Source organism: Rhipicephalus microplus, chromosome 2 (genome assembly GCF_043290135.1).
Source record: "Rhipicephalus microplus isolate Deutch F79 chromosome 2, USDA_Rmic, whole genome shotgun sequence".
NCBI lineage: Eukaryota > Metazoa > Arthropoda > Arachnida > Ixodida > Ixodidae > Rhipicephalus > Rhipicephalus microplus.
This window is the reverse complement of record NC_134701.1, coordinates 42,204,475-42,228,303: the sequence shown is the minus strand read 5'-3', so window position 1 is coordinate 42,228,303 and position 23,829 is coordinate 42,204,475. Positions and strand designations below refer to the sequence as shown.

The 23,829-nt window shown below is 43.0% G+C and overlaps 1 protein-coding gene across 2 annotated transcripts in view; it reads left to right on the top strand.

The window, feature by feature from the left end:
- Positions 1–23,829, top strand: part of LOC119169114 (protein O-mannosyl-transferase Tmtc3) — a 488,628-nt gene that overhangs the window by 272,492 nt on the left and 192,307 nt on the right. For both annotated transcript variants that reach the window (XM_075886398.1, XM_037420216.2), the window contains exon 13: positions 8,782–8,875. In XM_075886398.1, coding sequence (XP_075742513.1) covers positions 8,782–8,875 — 94 coding nt within the window. The remainder of the gene's footprint in view (positions 1–8,781; positions 8,876–23,829) is intronic.

Below are 23,829 nucleotides of genomic sequence, written 5' to 3'. Positions count from 1 at the left end.
CTGCCATTGCACCGATCGCACAGCCATCGCTTAGGCCTTGTCACAAAATGGTGGATGGCGCACCACTGTCTAGGAGACAAATTCCTTAACATCTAATAGAAAACCGGTAACTGCCCCAAATGATGAAAATGCACCAATGATGTGCGAGTATTTGGTTTTTCTTTATTCGTGATAGCTGCCCTGTTGCCGAGCGAAAAGCTTTGTTCCATTTAGAACAGACAAAAGGATAATACGCCTTTCAAATGAGACCAAAATGGCTACGCTACTTGGCGTAGTTCTCAGGTGCCCGGCGTCGAATATGACCGTCTTTGGAGTGATTTCAGGTGTGGGAATGGTCACGAAACTCATTTCAAGACTGAATTACTCGACAAATACGCATTACATGGCAATAGCATTTTAGGAACGCCTTCTTCCGACGCTATATATTATTAAAAAGATACTTCAAAAAATCCATTTTTCGAACATTTTTCAGCCTTCCAAAACTGTCTCCCCCCATAAGTGTCAAACAGACTGTACATCCAATGAAATTCTTGTTGCACCCACTGAGCCCACCATCCTCGCCCTACTACCTCGATCGACATTGTTCTTATTTGTGTACAATATGGGAGAGCCCTAAAGCGCTTTATGAGGTGGTTATTCAACATTATCATCGACTTGCTAACGACAAAACAAACCTTGTCTATCATATCCAAAGTCAACATGTAAACTTTGCTAAGGGTGAAGAAGGGACTTGTATTCTTGACATTATTTCATATACTCACACTACAATATTGAATCAGCACTCATTAAATGCCTATGTATTATTCGTTACGGGGAGTTTTTCTGTGTATTAAACTTATTTATATCAGTGCATGTATGGCAATTTCTATTTGAAGAAAACTTGGATGATGCTTGAGCTTTGCCTTCAAGAGTAGAACGCGATAGCGTATCGGGTTCGTTGTGTGTCGCCCCATAAGTTGCTAGCGTGACTTCGGTTTAGGATGAATGCTTCAACAATGCTGCAAAGAAACAAACATTAGCATGGGCAACATTCACTGTTTCAAACTATTTTATAATGCAAGTACAGTTGCGAAGTCCCAACTAAGACATATTTCTTTCTTTTGTGAATTAGAGAAGTATCCACTACATTTCGGTAAGGCAAATGGGAAATCTATACACAGCTGTTGACTTTGTCTGGGAGCTTTGTAAGGGGTCCTTTAAAGCACCCACTTACTGTGCAATTCCGATGTGTTGACACCTAGCGTGATTGAACGCTCCTGCCACGCAACACTATATGCGTTAATAACACTCGTCTAATTACACCATATTAGATGCGAAGCAGCTCTTTGACTAGCCTGTGTAACGCTAGCCCTCCATACATTAAGTTTCCTAAATGTACACTAGAGGGCCCTCTGGTGGTAGTGCCTATGTGAGCTGCTACAGATAGCGCTTCAGCGAGCATGGGAATTTTGAGTAGGACATCGATTTGAATAGTCTTCGTGCTATATGTTCATTCTGGCTTCGCGTGGCTTGAAGCTGCTTTGTCACGAAACAGCAGTTGGCAAATGTTTGGCAGTTACGCTTCACCACCCTAATCTTTTAGGCTTACCACTTTAAATCGGGTCGCAAAGTGAAAAATGGTTTGTTCTTTCCATCAAAACAAAACCACAACACAGCAATAAATGAAGCCACCAGTGCAATTCACTGCGCATAAGCACGAAGACATGGCGAATTCATGTCACGCCCATAATTCCCATGGTCACTGAACGATCGCACCGCCAGAGTCCTCTCTGGGTAGGCACTAGACCGTGAGGTCAGAATTCTGTCAAGGGCGTCTTTACTTGGCTTTCGCTTGATGAGCATCAGTGTCAACGTCGCTGCCAGGGTTGCGTTGTGCAGGTGAAAAGGCTGTGGTAGCTTGAGGCGTAAAGCAATATGTGCCTAAGAACTCTGTAATAGCATGTTTCAGTGGGTGGCATTCAAGTTGAGCGAGCTGAATTCGCTCTTTCAGAACTATGTTAAAACATTCAACTTGGCCGTTGCCTTGTGGATAGTAGTTTGATGAGCAAAGATGCTGAAGCCTCTTTCTGAGAGAAAAGTTTCAAATAGTTGCAACTTGAACTGAGGACCGTTGTCTCTAACAATTGCCCCAGAGAAGCCTTCCCTACTGAAAAGTATTGTTAAGAATGTAACTACCGCTTCTTAAGTGACTGCATGAGAAAAAACAAACTTCCGGTCACTTAGAGTGATAGTCAACTAATGTAATTGCAAATCTGCAGTCGAATGGAGCACATTCGAGTAAACCAACAATGTCCATGCCTAGATTTTCCCACGGTTTGCTTGGCCACGGGACAGGCTGGAGGGGTGCAAGAACAGGTTTAGCAAATTTATCAGCTGTCTGACATACAATGCAGTTGCAAACTGCAGAGGACATTATATAGTTGTGCAGCAACCTTGGGCTGCACCTCTTACTAGTGGTCTAACAATAAACCGGCACTTGCTTATGAGACGCTACAGGTGCCATAGCGTCGTGTGGTCTCTCCTGTCCGGGTGCATCTGTTCTTATATGTGACTCAGGATTACCATTAGTTACAAGGTGTCAAAAGTGAACGGTGTCACCGCTTCTTCAAGCCATGGAAGGACTACGCCCGTCGGACCATCTCGTATTTTCCGGGAATATCGCCGAGAAATGGCGTAAGTTTCTTTAGCATTTTTAATTCTATCTCGAAGCCACGAAAAGCGAGTGGAAACGCAGTCAAAAGCAGAAAGTGGCATAGCTACTCCATGTGGCAGGGCCAGAAGCTATCGAAGTATTCGGCACTTTAGGTTGCACGGCAACAGAGAAGGAGAGCTATGACACGGTTTTTTGAAAGTTTGAAAGCTGTTGCCAGCCTCGCACGAATGAAATTTTCAAACGGTGCTTGTTTCGGAAGCGCGTCCAGGTGAATTGCGAATCATATAAAAGCTTCTTGAGTGATCTGCAGTTAAAAGCGCAGAGGTTCAATTTCGGAATTTTGCAAAAATCTATGATACGGGATCAGATTGTGTTCAGAACAGCTGACGACCAGCTTCGAGAGAGCGCCTACTCAGAGAGGACTTGCTATCGCTGGAAGATGCTATTAAAACAGCACAATCTGCAGAAATAGCAGCAAATCAGAAAAGAGAGTGCCAAGCTCTGGAAACAAAAGCTGTTGAATTCATCAGCAAAGAAAAAAATGTCAAGAAAGGACAAGACGTGAAATTAAAGAGCCTGCATTAAGTGCAAGAGATGGCATGAGCCGAAAAAATGCCCGGCGTATGGTTAACGATGCAGAAAATACGGTCGAAAGAATCATCTTGCAGTAGCCTGCAGAACCAAGAAAGCGGTAGACGATGTCAAAGAGGCGTGCAGCAACTCATCAAATGCGCAGTATAAGGTGTTGCAAGTTTATTCTAGCAAGAGTTCGGAATGGATGATAAACGCAAATGTGAAAAACAGCAAACTGAAGCTCAAAGTAGACACAGGATCACAGGTAAACTTGATCCCTCTGCGTTGGCTCAAGCATTTCAGGTGCCAAAGTACGAGCTTCAGAAGAGCAAGGCGACACTATGTAGTTACAGCGGTCAAGCCATCAAGCATCTCGGAACAGTTGTGATCCCAGTTACGTACCAAGGAAAGACTGTGAGCCTCAAATTTTTTGTGCTGTTAAACAGATGTGCCCTCCTCGGACTTGCTGCATGAGAGGACTTCGACCTCGTGTGCCGCTCCATCGAAATTCGCACCTCGTTCCTACAGAGTGCTATCTGAGGATGGTGAGCAGTATACGCGAAATAGACAGCGTCTACGACCCACGTCGAAAGCCTTCAGTTTTAGGAAGCTATCCGATGATGGGATGATAAAAGATGTGCAGCCAACCTGCGATTTGGAAGTGCCTCGAACGACTGACCAGGATTACGATGACAGTGCTGGGTCATTCACTTTTGTGACTGACCCAGTAGAACCGGACATCACCGCAGACAGCACTTCCGACAAACAGCCTGTCTGAAGATCTCTGAGAACGCGTGATTCATCAAAGTTCCTGCCCTACGACAAGCAGTTCAAGCAGATCTTAGAGATGTAGTGCTGACCAACACATCATTGCCAAGAAAGGGACGTGCAGCGGACATTATACAGTTTTCCAGCAACCTTGGGCTGCGCCCCTTACTAGTGTTTTAGCAATAAACCGGCACTTGCTTATGAGACGCTACAGGTGCCGCAGCGTTGTGTGGCCTCTCGTGTCCGGGTGCATCTGTTCTTATAGCGTTTCTCAGAACAAGCGTCGGTTACACAAACAGCACGTTCAACCTGGCTATTCAAGCCAGACCATCAGTATTTCTCTCTAAGCCATTGTTTCGCCTTGACAATGCCTGGGTTGCTTTCATGAGCCAATTGCACAAGTCTGCTGCACATTGATGCAGGAATAGTGATCCTATCTGCGCGAAAAACTAAGTTTTCTACACGGGACAGCTCAAATCTGATTGCAAAGTAGGGAATTAGTTCTGGTGGCAGAGATTTGTTATTTGGCCAGCCATTAGCAATGAATGCAAACACATGTTGCAATGTAGCATCTTCAGCAGTTGCTGCCTGTAGGTCAAATTTACTTATGCGAGGAGTAACGAGAAAGATTATTTCTTCTTCTAGTTCTGGACAGACTGGAAGTTGTAAAGGTAAACAAGAAAGGTCATCCACCACAACGTTATGTGAACCCTTGCAGTACTGTACAGTGAAGTAGTATAACAGTCTGGCACACCAGCGTGAAATGCGTAATGGGGGTCGGCCCTCTGATTCAGCAGAAAGTAATGTAACAAGAGCTTGATGATGAGTGCGTATTGTAAAATGTCTAGCCCATAAGAACACTTGCTATTTTTTACAAGAAAAGAGGCAGGCTAGGGGTTCACGCTCACCAGCAGAGTATCTGCGTTCAGCAGGAGGCAGAAGTTCTCGAAGCAAAAGCAATTGTAATTAACTGGTCACCTTTGAGTTGTTTAAACACGGCACCCGATCCTCTGTTGGTCGCATCAGTCATGATGACTATTGGAAGCTTCTCGTCAAAGAGTTGAATGACTGGGTTTTTAGCTAGTACTTCTTTGATATTGTTGAAAGTCAAATTATCTTTCTTGGACCAATTGTATGTTTGGCCTTTATGCAACATAGAACCCAGTGGTTCAACATCAACATAATGTGGAATTAACTTTGACTAATAGTCAGCGAGACCAAGAAATAAGTGCAAGGTTTCAGAGTCTGTAGGTTCAGGTGCATTATAAATAGCATGGACTTTGGAATCAAGAGGAGACAATTCAATGGCACTGAAATTGCGTCCTAAAATTGAACTTGCTTGACGGCAAAGACACATTTGTTGTTGAGTTTCATTTGTGTGCTGCTTATGTGTCTTAGTACAACTTGTAAACTAGCACCATGCTCAGCACACATTCGACCCTAGACCAAAATGTCATCTAAGTAGCTCAGCACTCCAGAGCATTCTTTCAAGATGTCTGACATCATGTTCCGCAAAGCAGTAGGGGCAGATGGAAGCCCAAAGCAAAGTCTATGGAATCAGAATAAACCATCATGTGTTACAATGGTATTTAAGTCTCTACTTGATTCTGACAAGTTCATCTGATGGTACGCTGATGCAAGATCTAGCTTTAAAAAGTAAACAGCACCTGTAAGTTGCTGTAGAAGTTCTTCAATGTGGAGTAGGGGAAACCCATCAACTGCGATAACTTTGTTTGGTTCACGCAAGTCCACAAAAAGCCTTAAGGAACCATTCTTTTTCTTCACCACGATTAGTGGAGAGACCCAATCTGATGCTGAAACTGGCTCGATGACGCCTGTTTTTTCAAAACAAGAAAGTTCGTCGGAGACTTACTGTCAAAGTAGAGATGGAAATCTGCGAAGTTTGGCAGTGACTGGCTGCACACCTGGACGGCCTTTCACTTTGTGCATGTCCCTTTCATCAGTTCGAGTTCCTGGGTGAAGAGGTGATGAAATTCATAAGGAACATTGGCAGGAATTCTCGGGGTTTCTGAACTTGAAACTTGTGAGCAGGACAGTGCTGCGTCGTCGATGGTTATGTGGAGGCTTCAAATGGCATCCAACCCAAGAAGTGAAGAACCCCCTTTCATCACGTAAAATGTGACAGGAGCAGTGGTATCATTGTAACAAACGTTTGTAAAAAAATATTTAATGAAATTGTAAATGCACTTCTTCGAATAGTCCTGAAGAACAACGTATAAGTCAAGTAGTCTGATCCCCAAAAAGTACTTCTTGAAATCTTGTGATTTGAGCAATGATACGGTCGCACCGGTGTCAACGGGGAAAGGTATGTTGACTTGACCAACTTAAACAGTAACCTTCAGCAGCGAAGTGTCTAGTAGGCATGAAGGCCCTCCACTCCGTGCAGTAAGTTGTAGACTTTTCTTGAGAGTGGGGCGGGGGTATCTCCGATGGCGACTTCGACATACTGCTGAAAGACACGACGCCATTTGGGCCAAGGCACGGGTGGAGGGGGGGAGTTGTTTACAAAAACGGTGGAAGAGCAATCACGGAAGTCATGCTGGAGCATTGAGGCACTGAGGAGTCGCAGTAGCCAGTATGCGTTGGCGAGTCACTGGTGCCAGCAAGGATTGGCTAAACATGCAGGGGTGGCCGCAGTAGGCCCAACGCATTTGCAGCGTGCAAGTAGAGCGGTGCCCTGTAAATGAGCCTGAAAAAGTGACAACTCACTTAGGAAATCGATGGAGGATGCCAATGAAGTACGTAAGCTGCTTACTTTTTGTTAATTTCATCACCAGTTTGTTGTATCGCCACCGGGGCATCGTCCCACGAAGACAAAGGGCATGTTAGCGTGGGAGCACTGTGAAGAACGTCACGCTAAGCCGAGAACTGGGAGGGGAACTGTTTATTCAGAGAGCGCGCATGGGCGCGTACGAAAGGTTACCGATATAGCCCTTGTGTGGCACAGTGTGACACATATCCCATCAAAACCGAATCTGATCGGAGGGCCATGAAATGCCCAACACCACAATCGCTTCTCATATTTATGGCTTCTTGCATTTGAAGTCATTGTTATTTAATCAATGGCAGTCCTAAATACCGTGAACATTGTTAGAAAAGTTTGCCATGCAAAAGCTGACTGCAGGTCCTTATGATGCCTCGTATTTTTTTTTTTTTCCTCACTTTCGTTCTGCCAGTGAACAAATGTCTGGAAAGTGAGCGACCTCGCTATAATGTCTAGAACCTGCCTGTTGTGCTCACCGTGGCGTATGCTATCTTCATTGCAAATAAACCGCAGCGGGGCCCACGCGAGCACACACCTATCGCGTGCTTTAGAATGTCTGTTCTAACATTTTCTCACTTTGTATGCACCATATTTTTACCGTGACCGTGTCGGAAGTGTTCGTCGTAAAAGTAGGAAGCTTTGAAAATTGTTCACTGTATGTGGACTCAGTTTCAATGGTTAGCATAGGGAATAATAAGTGCATTGAAGTATGGTCGTTATAACTGTTACATCATTATTTCTGGGATTATTGTAAGTTGGTTGGACTGTAGTCATTGCTGCAGACTGCGCGACGCGGTATGCTATCACGCTAGTGGTAATAACAAGCTGTGCTACTGATGTTGCAGACTTCCTCCGTCACGATGTCATTTTCTGCCATGGAGCACCACGTCTGATGCTGACCGACTGTGGTCGTTCATTTCTCTTCAAGGTTGTGGACAACATTCTTCACTTGTGTCCCACACATCATAAACTCACCACTGCTTACTACAAACAAACAAATGGGCTCACTGAGTGCCTCAATCGCATGCTGACGGCATTCCTGTCCATGTATGTTTCTGCCGACCATCGTGATTGGGATACCACTTCGCCTTACCTGACATTTCGTGACAACTCATCACGCCATGACACTGCTTGCTTTTTCCCTTCTATCTCTTGTATGGCTGCCATCCCACTTTACCTTTTGACACTTTTCTGCTGTCAGATATGTATACTCCTATTGAGTACGCCAGTGGTGTAAATACTCGGGCTCATACGGTTCGCCAGATAATTTGGGATTGCCTTTCTGCCTCACAGCTCTCGCAAAATTATCGATGTGACAGCCATCACTGAGTCATCTCCTACTCTTCAGGACCGGTAGTCTTGCTCTTGACCCCTTGCCGTCACGTTGGCCTGTCGTTGAAGTTCCTCTCTCTCTATTCCGAGTCTTACATTCCGAGCCTTATTCTTGTGCCAACTGACTGAGGTCGCCTATATGAGATCGCCCCATTAGACACTCCACCGTCATCATCTGTGCTGATATTGTACAACTCTCCCATCTTAAGCCATACTTCTCCGCACAAAATCATACTCTTTCTTAACCACAGAGAGAGTGCTTCCAGTGGCGGCTATATGTTAAGAAGTCATGATGTACAACAAATAATGCTATAGCAAAGCAATGGAGATGGAGATAAAAATAGAGCTCGTGTTGTTGTTGCTACCCTGTCATCTTCACTGAAGGACTCTGTGTACATTTTGTAAATATACTTTTTTCTTCTTTTTGGCTAGTCTCATCCCATGACAATATTTTTTTTGTTTAAATTTTGTTGTAATGTACACATCTTTGGTGGTGTACTATAGCCCCTCACCTCTACAATGCTTCTTGAGGATGTGAATGAATCAATGAATAAATAAATGTCTTGTATGTATAGTAAATTTCATGCGAGGATAAACGTAACTAAAAATGATTTATTGACCACATCTTGGAACATTCTCTGAATGTATGCATTCAACTCTTTCATTTCAGTGTGCAGCCCGATGACATTGGAGCTCACATGAATGTTGGCCGCACCTACAACAATCTGCTGATGTTTGAAGAAGCGGAGGCCGCTTTCATCAAGGTGACTGGTTTGGTGGTTTGGGCATGTTTGTAGTGTAAAAAAGTAACTTACACACAAATTCTTGAAGTATCTTGCAGGGTGGCACAGAGCCCACAAGTTCTTGTAATATAATGGAACACCAACGTGAAATTTCGCTATTTTTACTCTAAGGCAATGCACAAATGTTTAGATATGCAAATAGCAATTCCAACTCAGTAAAATTATGCATTAAATTGCTTAATGTCAACTTCAGAAAGATGTGTACACACATAGAGGCCATTCTACTTCATCTTAGCTCGGGGAAACAAGAATAAATGGGAGAAGATGCTGTCCTGTTGTGCTATATTCAGATGCACACTAGACTCAAAATTTATACAGTGTAGCACATCACAACAGGGACAGAGAAGAAGCACACAAACACAGTGCTAACTTTCAACTAATTGTTTTAGGGGCGAAGATCCTTATGGCGTGGCATGTGCATCTCCCGTTGTCATAGTGCGTAACCTGTGGCGCATACCTGCCCTCGGGCACATATCTGCATGTCCACATGTCGTGAAAAACGTAGCACGGTGTCGTTATCACGCTCTCGGTGTTCACAAAGCACTGACAGCAGAATTGTGGTACATATTCTCGTTTAGTCTTTGGATTGTCTGCTGTATGGCAGTACTTGTATATGATGGATATATGATAAAAAGAAGCAAGATGGCGGTACTCGAAGTGTTCACTAGATGGACAGACGGTTACACGGACGGACAGACATACAGACACAAGGACGAACAGATGCACGCACAGATGGACACACAAACAGGTGCACTTACAGATGGGATGATGCACGAATTAACAGCTGCACAAATGGGGGCACATACGGACAGACGGACACCCGAACGGAAGCACGAACGGTTTGACGGATGCTTCGCCCCACTCATCAACATTCATTCCGTGGATATGCTATGGTTTTTTTTACAGGGAAAGCTGTTGTGAGATCACACTTCGGGTCTCGCGCTGCACCGTAGTTGTCTGCCGCTGCCGCCGGTGTTCATAACTACATCGCACGAAATTAGAAAAAAAACCTAGTACTAATGACACAGTGAGACCCGAACCCGGGTCCACTGGGTGCCAGCCCAGTATTCTGCCACTGAGCCATGCCGGCGCTTGGGATTTGTTGGAGAACTTGCCTTAAGCAGGCTTGATGTTGGGAAAGGAATCGCTTTCATACGACTTGTAAAGCGTTTTAAAATTACGAAAGATGAAGCAGTTGTCGCACAAAGCGAATAGTGAACGAGTGGGTCGTCCAATGTTCGAATTGATTATAAAAGCTTGTTTTTGTTCAGCTATTAAATGTGGCGCACACCCACTTCAGGCATAATTTCTCATCGTTGTCAGCCACTGCATGAACAAGTGGCACAAAATTGAGCTTGCCGTGACTTGAGCTTGCCTCTCTATTGGTGGAGGCTTCTGGCTTCGTCTGCTTCGAGTATTAAGACGCGCGTCCATGCGCGTCATTTTGCCTCAGTGTCAGCGGAGAAGTTTCACGATGCCAAATCCCGAGCGCAAATTTCGCACCCGGCACAAGTTTGGTGTGAAAAAGGTGTGAAGGACGCTAGTTGCTAATTTCAAGAAGCGCTCCGTGATACCGCAAAACCCCCAAGACGCTACCCTCTTCGCGTCCCTTGCCGAAGTTGTTGAGGCTACCACGGAAGGCCTAGCCACCGCATCAGTTGTCACGGAGCCTGTGCAAAGTCCGTCGGCCGCAGAGCCTTCGAGCAGTGGTCGCGTGCGTCTAGATACTATCTATCGGCAGCAATCTGACTTGGAAGAGGAGTGAGCTAAAGCCCAAAATAAGTTATCGGAGTTGTCGTCCGCTGCAGCGACGGAGCGAAAACGCACATTCACGGTTGACGGTGCCGACGAAGCAGCTCGGCCGCCTGATGGAACCGCGTTCACAATTATAGATTTGGACACAGTGAACAGCGCTTTGTTGGCATTTGCAAAGTGCAAGTCATGCAACGGCGAATCGCAGACTGGCCGCGACGACCGGGAATTCGGACTCGTGAAGTTTCGTTTTGTGTGTTTGACCTGTGGGGAGACTGCGTCGTTGTGGAGCTCACCGCGTGCTCGTAGCGATGAACCTATGAAACCTTTTGCTGTGAACGTTTTGGCCGCACATGCCTTGCAGGCAACGGTGAACAAATAGACCGCGCTAAAAGATGTGTTCTCGTCTATGGGCATCAGCCGTCAGGGTCTTCACACAAAAACGTGGCAACACTACGTGAAGACGAAGTTGGCACCCGCGGCCGATCGTGCTGCATGCATATTGATGAGTGACTGCGCGTGGTCGGTTTGCGAACTTTACGCGGAACTTAATATAGGCCACATGGGAAACATCGCGGCGTCGTTTGATGGGTCATGGATGACTCGCAGTCACTCATCGCATATCGGTCTCGGCACCGCCATAGAATTGCTCAGCGGGCTGGTGCTTGACTTCGTTGTTTTGAGAAACTTTTGTGCTGGATGCGAGTCAAACCCAAAGGAAGGTGACCCTTCTTATGCACCATGGAAGGAAAATCACCAGTGTCAGAAAAACAGTGACAAGAAGGCTGGAAAAATGGAGGTTGAGGCTGCCCTCATCCTCTTCAGGAGGTCACTTGAGCGGCACAACCTGCGCTACACCACGGTGCTTTGCCACGGGGACAGCCAGTTACCTTGCGTTACACGATGATGAGGTTTATCAGTATATCCCAGTGGAAAAAGAGGACTGCATTAATCATGTCCAAAAGCCTATGGGCACTGCTTTTCGCAACTTGATTGCAAAACACAAAGGCCCTGGCCTTGAGAGTCTTGGGGGAAAGGGCCACTTGACAGGGGACCTGATCTCCAAGCTCACCAATTATTACGAGTGGGCTCTGAAGACACACAGTGGAGATGTTGATGCTACGCACACAGCAGTGATGGCCACTCATCGTCACATCACATCCAATGATGATATGGCAAACCACACTCTGTGCCCACGTGGCCCAAATTCCTGGTGCAAACAAGATGTGTGTGTAGATGTGACCTTGTCCATTGCACGCTTATAAGCGGTCGCATAGTCCGGTCGTCTTTTAGAAAACTTAGCAATGCCCGCGTCGCTTTGCTGGCCAGCGACGCGTAGAGCCATGAGCCAAGTATCTTCTCTTTGGAAAAAGGTCTACTGTCTAGTGTCTCTAACGTTTCGCGTAGCAAGTTGCATTCGCTCGGAAAATGTTCACATGAACACAGTAGATGATCTATTCTCTCGTCAGTGTCGCACGATTCACATTGGGAGCTATCCGCCATTCCTATGCGAAAAGAGTACGCCTTTGTAAAAGTTCAAAATGCGACAAAGGGCAAGGGGGAGCCCAGTCCTAAACAACGTCGAAAGCAGCCTCTACATGTCTGCCAAGCCTTACTTCCCATTTATGAGCGCTTGTCAGACAGAAAGCTGCTGCAACGATGCCAGTGTGGGAAAACCCAAAACAACAACGAATGCCTGCATTCAATTACCTGGACACTGGAACCAAAGGAGCGACATGCTTCGCTATTCACGGTGGAGGCAGATGTGGCAGAAGGAGTGCTCAAGTTCAATGCAGGTAATAAAAGGGCATCACAAGACATTATGAAAGAGCTGAGCCTAAACCCCAGCTGGCGACCCGCAGTCGTATGGCTGAAAAGGATCGTCGACGCACGGCAGCATCAGCAAAGAAGCGAAAAGCAACGGAGAACATGCACCAGTCCCTAAAAAAGCGCCACACAGGAACTCATAGTGAAAAGGACTACATGCCCGGTGCATACTGAACTTTTTCAAGTGCAGTTATGTAAATGAATGAGTTTCTCAGTTTTCTGAAAACATGCTTTTTGGTAACTTTGCTAGTTTGTCGAGTTGATATCTTGCAATCTAGAGCACCTAGAGCAATAATTTTTTCGTTAACATAAAGCCCAATATGTGTATTACAAAGTGCTGAGAGCAGAATTTCCATTTGCTGCCCATATAAATTTAAAAGGTAATAAACTTCTTTGTATGTGATAGCCATGACATGACTCTTCAACTTTCATCATCTGCAGAATCACTAGTTTTTCTTAAATTTGAAATCTGCTTGCAGCATTGCACTTATTGCTTATTGCACTGCCTAGCTATGCAATAATATTTACTTTTTGATAAGCACTTCATTTTCTAATGTCTCCAAAAACAATAGAGGGCAGCATTGTGTATCTTCTGAATTAAATGACCAACAATAAAGATTTTTGCATATTTGAAATCAGCCAGAAAAACTACTTTAAGCATGCATATCTTCATTATGATTGGTCTACAAATACAGAAAATATCTCCACACACCATGCCCCCCCCCCCCCCCTTAAAGTATTGAAAATTTTGAAGTGCTCGAAATAAACTAATTGGTGTATATTACTTCGCATGTAATCTTTGCAAATGTTGTTTCGTGGCAGTGTGTGTGTGTTGGGTGTGCTAAGCCATGAAAGGGCCTATTCAAATGTATATTGTATGAATGGCAAAAAGAGGAAGATGGAACTTGGGCCTTTGTAGTTGGCAATCGCTGCTTTCAGCTGCTTTTATGCGAAAAGCTAGAAAAAGTGTAGCCTCTGGTACATGTGTTCTAAATCCAAAGACACCAAAATACGTCATGAGGTTGCACATCTCGAAGGCCATGCTTTTTTTTTTATTGTAGCTTTCACATCCGTGTAACTTTCACATCCTTTTCACGCTCCCATGCCATTGTGCACTAACAAACAAGGAAAGAAATGCGAACATTGCAACGAGATCGCCGTATCACTTCACATACTCATTTGGTTCTCCTCGGCAATCTGTCTTCTTGATAAACACTATACCCGTGCATGAAGACCTGCAGATAGCACATCAAACATACCATTCATTGCATTCGCAAGCGCCATGCTGCGAACCAGATCAGTGCAATGCTGCCTTTTCTTCACCTGCGCACGCAAGGAGACCGGAACTTGTAAGAACGAGGCTGAAATTTGATCAATATTTTCTAAGAAAGACGCACTTTCTGGGCCACAGTGTAGTGCTGCGTTCAATATAGCGGATGTCCTGCTGTGCGGGAGTTAGATATACGGGTGCAGTAGTCCTATACTTTCCATGAGAACTTCAAGGGCATTCTTCAACTGTCGAGTATAACCAATAATTCGATATATCTGAGTTTGGTATACCCGTGATAGACTGTATATCGCATGGACTCAAGAACCTCTTTTAAAATGTTTATACCTGCTTTTGTAAGGGACAGCTAATTCGCAGAACAGGACAGCTGGCCTTTTAATATTAGGGTAAACAAGCATCGTGCGGACGCAGCGAATAAATTACCTGAAGCAGTGACACAGCATTTTAGTGTAGCAGGTCACCGCTTCAACGACCTCAAACTTCACTTCCTCCCATTAAACTCCGATCCTCAAGAGACAGAAATTATGCAGAGTCATACCAAATTTACAAATTTAATACACTTCAGCCAGCAAGTATAAACATTTCAAAAGGGGCTTTTTGGTTCATGTGATATTGTACATACACAGTAAAAATGAATAAGGGTTAAGTCTTCCTTTGAGGAATTTTTAACTGCCATTGTCAAGTGATGTTTTTGTCTGACAAACAAAAACTCAGCACATGTGCAAAACCCCCTCATTTCCTTCCCCATCAACCCCACTTTTTTCCTTTTTGTTTGCTCTAAGTATAAATAAATTTTTCAACATTACATATTTTACATGGTGTGACTCGCATCCTACCGAAAGTCTAATCTGGCTACTATTCAAAGTTGTTTTCATTTCTTTTGAGCCAAAAAGTATGGAATTAGCTCAGGTCTTGTTTCAGTTTTTAAAATAAATTTTGTAGATTAGTTAAGATATTTTGCAGATTGGTTTGTAGTTCATTTCAGATTAGTTATAATGTGTTATATATACCACTAAAATTCAATTAAAAATATTTGACCCAAAATCTACTATTCATGTAGACTTTCTTTCTAACCTAAAATTCACTATTCACACTAGCCCTAGTTAAAACTACTAGCAATGACATGTGCACACGCTTGTGCTGTATCTTTACATGTTCCCTCAATTTTATGGATATACTGTCATTGTATAATTGTCATGTCTTATTGTAAATAAAACCATTGTTGCAAGTCAGCTCTGTGTGTAGGTGCTTCTCTGTCCTTGTCGTGATGCGCCTTACCACATGAACTGTGCATCCGAACCAACTAGCCTGGCTAGCCTGGCAACATGCCTTAGCATATTGAATATGAAAGGGTAGACACTTGGGCAAGTTGGTGGGTATTCATTTAGAAAAGTGCTAACAACGCATAGAACAGTTAGGAAAGGACAAGACAGCAGAGGCAAGGAGTACTGACTTTCAACTAGTTTTTTGCTTCTATTAGAAGTGCATTTATACAATGTAAGGGAGAGGGTGCGAGACCAAAAAAAGAAGAAAAAGAAATGGAAAAGCATTTACAGGTGCGGCGAGCATCACTATGGTCTGATTAAAGCACGTTGTACACCCACAGTGATGACAATGAATGCCGATGTGACCCAGCATTGTATTGAAGACGTTAAAATGGTGTTCACGCAAGCGGTCATTAAGGCCCTTGCCCATTTGACCAATAAAGTTCGTTTTCCGCAGCTAGTTTATCTATGCAAAACTGGCGGCACCGCACCAAAATGCCACGGCGTTCCCCTTGGCGGCACGACTGCGATGTGGCGTGTGGTGGATGTTGTCCTGCAGCCTAAGGCGAGAAACGGTGGGGGTAGTAATTCGTGAAGAAGGAAACAGACACCTAATTTCTGTCAATCTTAAGGCAACACGGTGCAGTGCACAAAAAGAAAAAAGAAAGAAAAGGAGAAACGGGCGGCGCGGACTATGCGCTGTACCTGCTTTGCCAGCCTTCGACCCGAAAGCGGCGGCGGCAAATCGGCTGGCCATTGGGGACGGTGAAGAAGTGGAAAGGGGAAGGTCATTAAATCACATGTTAATTAACGGCAGCTCCCGTTTGCCACTGCCAAAAACCGTCTATATCTTTTCCCACATGTCAGTCAGATTGAATAAATAACCCCTATTTCACAGGCGACAAACGGTGTAGTGTGGTTCATGGAACACACAAGACCGTGTGAGAGCTGAGCATTCAATTTTCTGCAACTTCTGAAGTTTCTCGGGAGCCGAGAAAGCCATCTGCAAGTTGGCGTGCGCTCCTTTCTTCTTGAGCCTATGTGACACATTTTATACATATGGCAACGAGGTGATTTTTGTTGGTGTTTTCACGCTCTTTGCTCATTGTCTGTTTGTCGAATCTATCTCAGTATCTTTTCAGCAACAGCAGACCTAAGTGAAGCCTTTAGGTACCCGGCATCTAGTCGGCCTCCTTGCACTTTAAAAGCACCCTTCACGGCGTCAGGAAAAGATTTTTGCAGAGAATTGGTAAGGTATAGGTCTGCAATGCTGCGCTTGATTGGTTTTGAGTGCATTGGGTTGTAGGGCATAAATGGTTTTCCATTTCTAGGCTGATACACCCAGCATAGATGAAATCAGTTAGTTCAGTTCAGTTCAGTTAAGTTTATTCATTCATTCAAAATACAAAATTTGTAGAATGTAGTATGCAGACGAGGGTCCCAAAGTCAAGCGACTGCAGGGGGACCCTCGGTTAAATATAGCAATAAAACTATTAATTATAACAGCACGTAAAATATGCAACACAAAGAAAAGTAAACAGTGAACTTACATAAAATGACATCAAGTAAACAAAACAGGCAGTCAGAATGCGACACAAGAACAATAGTAATAAGTTATACAAGTAAAATATAATCACGCTATAAAGCAATAACGTAAATTTGCAAAGACTTTTCCATTTCATGCCCGGACACCAAGAATCGTAAGTAATCATCGTTGTCAACCTAGTTATGCAAGATGAAGTTTTTAAGATCACGTTTGAATGCATGAAAAGATGTTGATGATTTTAGTGTATAGGGCAGGTTATTCCACAATTTAATGACCGCGAAGGCGGACGTCATTTTGCCATAATTGGTGTTACATTTAGGTAAAAGGAAGTTGTGACTGTGGGCGAATCTAGTGCTATTGGTGTTAGTGAGTAAACTAGCATCGATTAAAGCAAACACAAGCTGTTTGTTAAGTTGTTTATATAACAATGTGATTAAGTGAAATTTAAATAAGCCAGACACAGTAAGAATACAGTTAGCCTGAAGGAGTGAGTAGCATTAGAATAAGATGAACTGTTGGTAATAATGCGAATGGCCTGATTCTGAATGTCGTTACAGACGAAATATGAATGTTATATGTATTTCCCCATGATGTAATGCCATAGGTGATGTGACTATGTATGAAGGCAAAGTATAAAGACAATAAGGCTTCAAGTGAAAAAAAAGGACGAGATTTGATGAGTGATCTTATACCAAATGCTGTTTTTTGTTTAACGTAAAGAATATGATTGGTGAACTTTAAATGAGGGTCCAATTTTATGCCCAGAAAACACACACAGTTAGACGCAGGAATGAAATGATTGTCAATGAACACTTGTGGAATAAAAGGTAGCATTTTTTGTGATGTTTTAAAAACCATGAATTGAGTTTTGAACGGGTTTAAAATTAATTTGTTTAAGCGACACCATTCAACGACATTAGTCAGTTCTTTGTTCAACATATTGATCAGAGTAGGTAATGATTGATGCAAGATGGAAATGGTCGTATCATCAGCGTAAAGAATAAATTTAGAATTTCCAAGGCAGTCGGGCAAATCATTAATATAGATACAAAACAGTAAGGGTCCAAGAATAGAACCCTGTGGGACCCCTTGATTAATTATTTTAACATTAGAATTAACGCCCCCAATGCAGACTGATTGTTCACGATCAAGAAGGTAGTTTTTTATGAAGGTCAAGGATGGGCCAGTGATACCCAAGGACTCTAATTTGCTAAATAAAATATTATGACTAATGGTATCAAAGGCTTTCGTGAAATCAAGAAATACAGACCCTGTGAAATTACTGTTGTCGATGGACGTTTTCAAGAAATCGGTTAATGATAGCAATGCTAAATTCGTAGAACTACCAGCCCGGAAACCAAATTGACAAGGCTTTAGCAGACTAAATTTATTGAGGTACTTATTAATACGTTTCACAAATAATTTTTCAATAAGTTTGCTGATGGAAGACAAAATAGAAATAGGGCGGTAGTTACGGACATCTGTCGTATCACCTTTTTTGTATACTGGGATTAACTTGGCTTTTTTCAGTGAGCTCGGAAATATACCTTGTTTAAAAATGACATTAATTATATTGCTTAAGACTTCTGAGATGTCTGGAGCAGCAAGTTTTAAATGAAACGTCGATACATTGTCTAGTCCAGCGCTACAGTTTTTTAGACTCAGGATTGTAGAATAGACTTCGTCAATGGTAACAGGAAATAGAAAAAATGAATGGATACAGCGGGTAAGGGTGTACGAGGATACTTTGGGCCTATCATTGTATACTTCATAAAAGTAATCACTAAAAGACTCGGCTATGTCAGAGGACTCAGTACAGATTTGCTGTTTATACCTAATTTTATCAATGACATTACTAACCTGAGGTCTGTTTAAGAAGTCATTGAAAAGTTTCCATTTTTTCTTTGGGTCATTTCTTGCTTTACAGAATTATTTTTCGTAATAAAGTTGTTTTGATTGTTTCAGCAGTTTATTCAACATCTTACTATAATTTTTATACCTAAGTCTCAAATTCACATTAAATGGCTGTTTTTTGTTTTCCTGTAGAGATTATCTTTTTTTCGCATACTAGTTAACAAGCCTTGAGTTAACCAGGGATTACGTTGAAACCTATATATTTTCTTGCATTTAACAGTTTTAGTGTTTGCATGCACAGCTTTAAGAAATAGGGAGCAGAAGTTGCCTAGTGCTTCTTTAGGATTTTCTAAGGTGCTAATGGAAGACCACTCAGAGCCTTTAATTTCCTTGATAAAGTTTTCCTGATCGAAGGTTGACGTGAAATGGCACGTGTTAGGGCGAGGTAGATTTACGGCGAAAGTTACAAAGACAGGATGATGATCAGTGATGCACACATCAATGACTCCTGCGCTAGGGGTTGGCGAAAAATTGCTTAATACGTGGTCAATGAGCGTGCTTGTTCCAGTGGGTGAAAATCGAGTAGGGGATGAAATTAAGAATTCAAGCCCGAAGCCAAGAAAACAATCACTATATGCTATGGTGGTGCTATTATCTGTATCCATTAGGTTAATGTTGATATCACCAACCAAAACAACTTCCTTATTTTCTGCGGTGATAATGTCGAGTACAGCAGCTAAATTATGTAGAAAATGCGGAATAGATGAAGATGGAGAACGGTAAATGCATGCAATGATCACTTTATTTAGATTAACAGAGGAGGGGAAGGCAGCCTCGATCCATACAGATTCACAGTTCGGAATATTCAAAGATAGGTCTGTCCTGCGCTTGTACTTTATCTCGGGCGATATAAATATGGCCGAGCCGCCGTAGCGACCCGAATCACGGTGACAATATTCAGAGTTAAACGATCGAAATCCGTACAGATTGCCATCACAAGATCCTAGCCATGTTTCAGTAATACATAAAAATGAAAAGGAATGACAGAGTAAGTCAGTGAATCCAGTAATGTTATCGTAGTTTTTTGGCAAACTACGCGCATTGATGTGCAGCAATGAACAAGTAGAATTAGCAAGGAGGGATTTAGTTTCCTCGAAAGGAAGCAATGACATGATGAATCACGACGGAAGCTATGAGGTGGGAAAAGCGAACCGAATTTGTCAACGTCACGTGAATAAGTTGAGATCAGATTCCGTATTAATCCAAAATACCCTGCTGTCCTCTGTCTTGCGGGCCTTTATGTGACAATTCTCTGTCCAGAGGAACCGCCATTTCTTTTCCTTTTTTAGTACAAGCGCTTTACTAAACAGCTTTTTATTGGCAATGGTAAGATGTTCATTGACAAAGACTGGATTGTCATTACTTCCGGATAGTCCTAACTGGGAAGCATGCAGTCGCGCCTTACGCGCTTTGCGAAGGAACTCATTTTTCTTCTCGCGGGAACAAAAGCGCGCGATGATGCACTTGTCAGCTGTTTTACTGGCGACGCGATGAACTGCATCAATATCTGTCGATGAAATAGGACATTCAATCACTTGTCCAATGGTTTTCAAAATCACAGCACAGTCCTCGCTTGTGTACATGGAACACCTTTGATTTCAATGTTATTGAGCCTACTGTATTGCTCCATATCTGCAATCTTTTTGGTTAACTCGTCATTTTCTGCCCTCAGTGTTTTGTTTGACTGCACCAGCTCATCTACAGATTTGCGCACTGAATCATATTGGTCACTGATGAAACGAACACTATCGGCAAGTGCAGAAAGATTGCCTAGTCCCTGATCTTCTAATTTTTTCGATATTTTAGACACATGCTATGAAAGTACCGAGTCAAGAAATCCTAACGAATTGCTTACAGGGAACTTGCAAGTCAATCACAGCGGTTGCAGACAGCTCTGAAAAAACGATAGAAACCCGTGCCCTATGTGAAAAAAAATTTTCTTTTGCCCAGCAACAAGAATTAAGAAATCATCAACAAATGGGCACACTTTTTGGTACTGATCTTGAGTGAGCAGCACATCATGACCACTTCGTAACAACAAAACTATATGATTCCATTGTTGTTAAAGTGTGCCAATTTGTTGATGATTGTACATTCTTTCTTGTTTCTTTTTCTTTTCTTTGGTCTTGCATTCTCTATTTGCATTTTATAAATGCACTACTTATCGGAATGAAAAAAATCCGCAGTCCTTGCCTTTGTTGTTTCGTCCTGTCCTAATCCTTCTATGCGCTATTAACACTTTATGACATATGGAATATACTACATGCATAGTTTAAATTATTTAAGCGCACGCAGACAAAGATAAAAAAGAAGGACAACAGGGCCTTTCATCGGGATTTGTATGCACTTAGCTCAATTAAATCACGAATTTCAACCAACTAGACCAGTTGCTGGTTCTGTGGCTCTATAATAATATACAGTCGAACCACTTGTAACGATCCCAGATATAACAAATAATCGCTCATAACAACCATATTTTGGTGCACTTATGATTTTTTTATTTTGCCAATTGAAACTGTGTCCATGTATAGAGAACAGTTTTCAAAGCCTCCTATTTTTGCAATTAATTCTTCTGGCTCAATTACAGTAAAAATATGATGCATACGAAGCAGAAGAAACGTTGGAACTAACATTCTAAGTTAGAAAAAAGTTAGAACATTTTAAGCATATGAGAGGCACCCACTCGCACGCGTTGCACTTTAGTTTACTAAAGAAAATTGGAGGCAGTAGACTTAATGTCAGCTTTTGCATGGCAAATTCAACTTTTCTGATGCTGATCTCTGCATCTATGACAGTGGATAGTTTACCAAACAGAGCCTTTTAGTGCAAGACGCCAGAAATGCTGGAAGCGATAAGTTTTTGTTGTATGAAAGTTTCTTGAAAAGCTCAACTTGCCAATGCCACGTCGTTCTGCAAAAGGTCTGCTGCCTTCCCAAGTAATCACAGATATTTGGTAGGCATACAACAAGATGTAGATTTCGAATATTCCGGACATCCATCAAATGTCCACGAATGTACATCGTACGTTCGGTAAACGTACATCCGATGTACAAATCTAACAAATTTGTACGTTTGCTCGTCATCCCTCAAGGACAGCCAACATGGAAATCGACAGGCCCTTCAGAGAATATATATATATATAAATAAGAAAGTAGATGCGCCTTCACATAACAACTGTTTATTCTGCCGACGGTTCGACGGGAACCCCGTCTTTTTCAAGGCATAATAATATTTCCATATGTTCCGTGTCTTCTTATAGCCTGTCGAGACAGGAGGGAAGGGGTCAAAAGAAATTTAAAAAAAAAAAGAAAAAGAAACAGCGAAACAGGAGGAGAAATGTTAAAGAATTATAGAAAATCTAGGAGAAGAAGCAAGACCGACACGGCGTAATTAGAAAGGGGCAGCATCTCAACAGAGTAGGGTAGAGATAGATGAGCAATGCCATTATTGTCAACAATACCTCCCCCGCGCCTACTCTTCCCCAAGTGGGCAGTGTGCCGCCGTTCTTGTATTTCCCCTTTCACTGTAATCCGCTGGCAGCTCGTTCCTCTTTGAAGTTTAAGACAAGTTAATAGGGAGAGCTTACGCGCTTCGAGTGCGTGCTGGTGGCGTCGGGAGGAATGAAAAAGCCGGTGATTGAGGCGCCGCCATCGATATTCATTATATGCAATGGCTCCTTGTCAGTGAAGGAACAGAATGTGCGTTAATAATTGAAGAAGAAAAAAAAAGAAAAGAGGGGGGGGGGGACTGTAGGACATCCGGGACAGTCACCACACAGTTGCGGCTCACTGGTTAGACATGCGCGCATGTATGATAAAGTTAACGAAACCACCTAGCTGTCAGCTTCTTGTCAGCTCTTTCTTGATGTACTCATTCGAGTTGACGATGGTGCGTTGGTAACTAGCGTATACAGAAAACCTACGGACAGCCAACAATACCTGCACTTCAAAAGCTGCCACCCGCGACATTGCAAGACCAGCATTCCCTATTCCCAAGCACACAGATTTCGACGAATCTGCTCCCGCACCGAGGACTTCCACAAAAACAGCACACATATGCGCGAAGTACTCCTTAATCAAGAATACCCGCCAGCTATCATCCATGATGCCATCAAAAAAGCTGAAAATCTGGACCGCCAGATTCTTCTCAACCACCAGAAAAACGCCGACCAACACCGCAACAAAAACTTGCTATTAACTTTCACGAGCAACCCACCGAACATAAACAAGGTCCTAAGGAAACACTTTAACATATTGGAACAGAGCGTGCGACTATCCAAAATTTTCACTTCTCCTCCTTGTGTGGTATACAGACGGCCGAAAAATATAAAGGACCATTTAATAAATTCAAAAATAGGCGTGAAATCTCAAATTGGGTGTCATCCTTGCGGAAAAAGCAGATGCAAGGTATGCAAACACATGCAGACAACGACAGTTGCGAAAAGCACCCACTCGGATTTTAGGCACAGGATAAGAGGGGCACTAAACTGTGACTCAGACAACGTCATATACCTCCTGGAATGTGGGGTATGTAACAAGCAATACGTGGGCCAGACAGACACTCCGTTTAGAATTAGATTCAACAACCATCGGGCACATGTACGATCCCTGCCAGGCCTTCCACTTTCAAAACACAGCACATTAAAAGACCACAGCTTTGACGACATCAGGGTTACACTATTAGAAAACAACTTTCGAACAATAAGAGAACGGGAACAACGGGAATTTTATTCTATCTACAAATTTAACACGATAAAATACGGAATAAATGGACACCCAGGCACTCTGTCAGCGTTACGACCGTTAAAAGACGCAAACGCTTCTCTAATCAGTCCGGTCTCATTACAATAATAATATTACCCGCTAACAAAGCTTTTAGCCTATGCACCTGACAACATAGAAATGGTTTGCCTCATCAAGCACAGCCGGAACGCACAGATAAGTGGTCCCGGATGTTGTACAGCCCCCCTTTTCTTTTCCTTTTTTTCTTTTTTCTTCAAGTTTTAACGCACATTCTGTTCCTTCACTGACAAGGAGCTGACAGCTAGGTGGTTTCGTTAACTTTATCGTACATGCGCGCATGTCTTCCCAGTGAGCCGCAACTGTGTGGTGACTGTCCCGGATGTCCTACAGTTTCCCCCCCCCCCTCTTTTCTTCTTTTTTTTTTCTTCTTCAATTTTTAACGCACATTCTGTTCCTTCACTGACAAGGAGCCATTGCATATAATGAATATCGATGGCGGCGCCTCAATCACCGGCTTTTTCATTCCTCCCGACGCCACCAGCATGCACTCGAAGTGCTTAAGCTCTCCCCATTAACTTGTC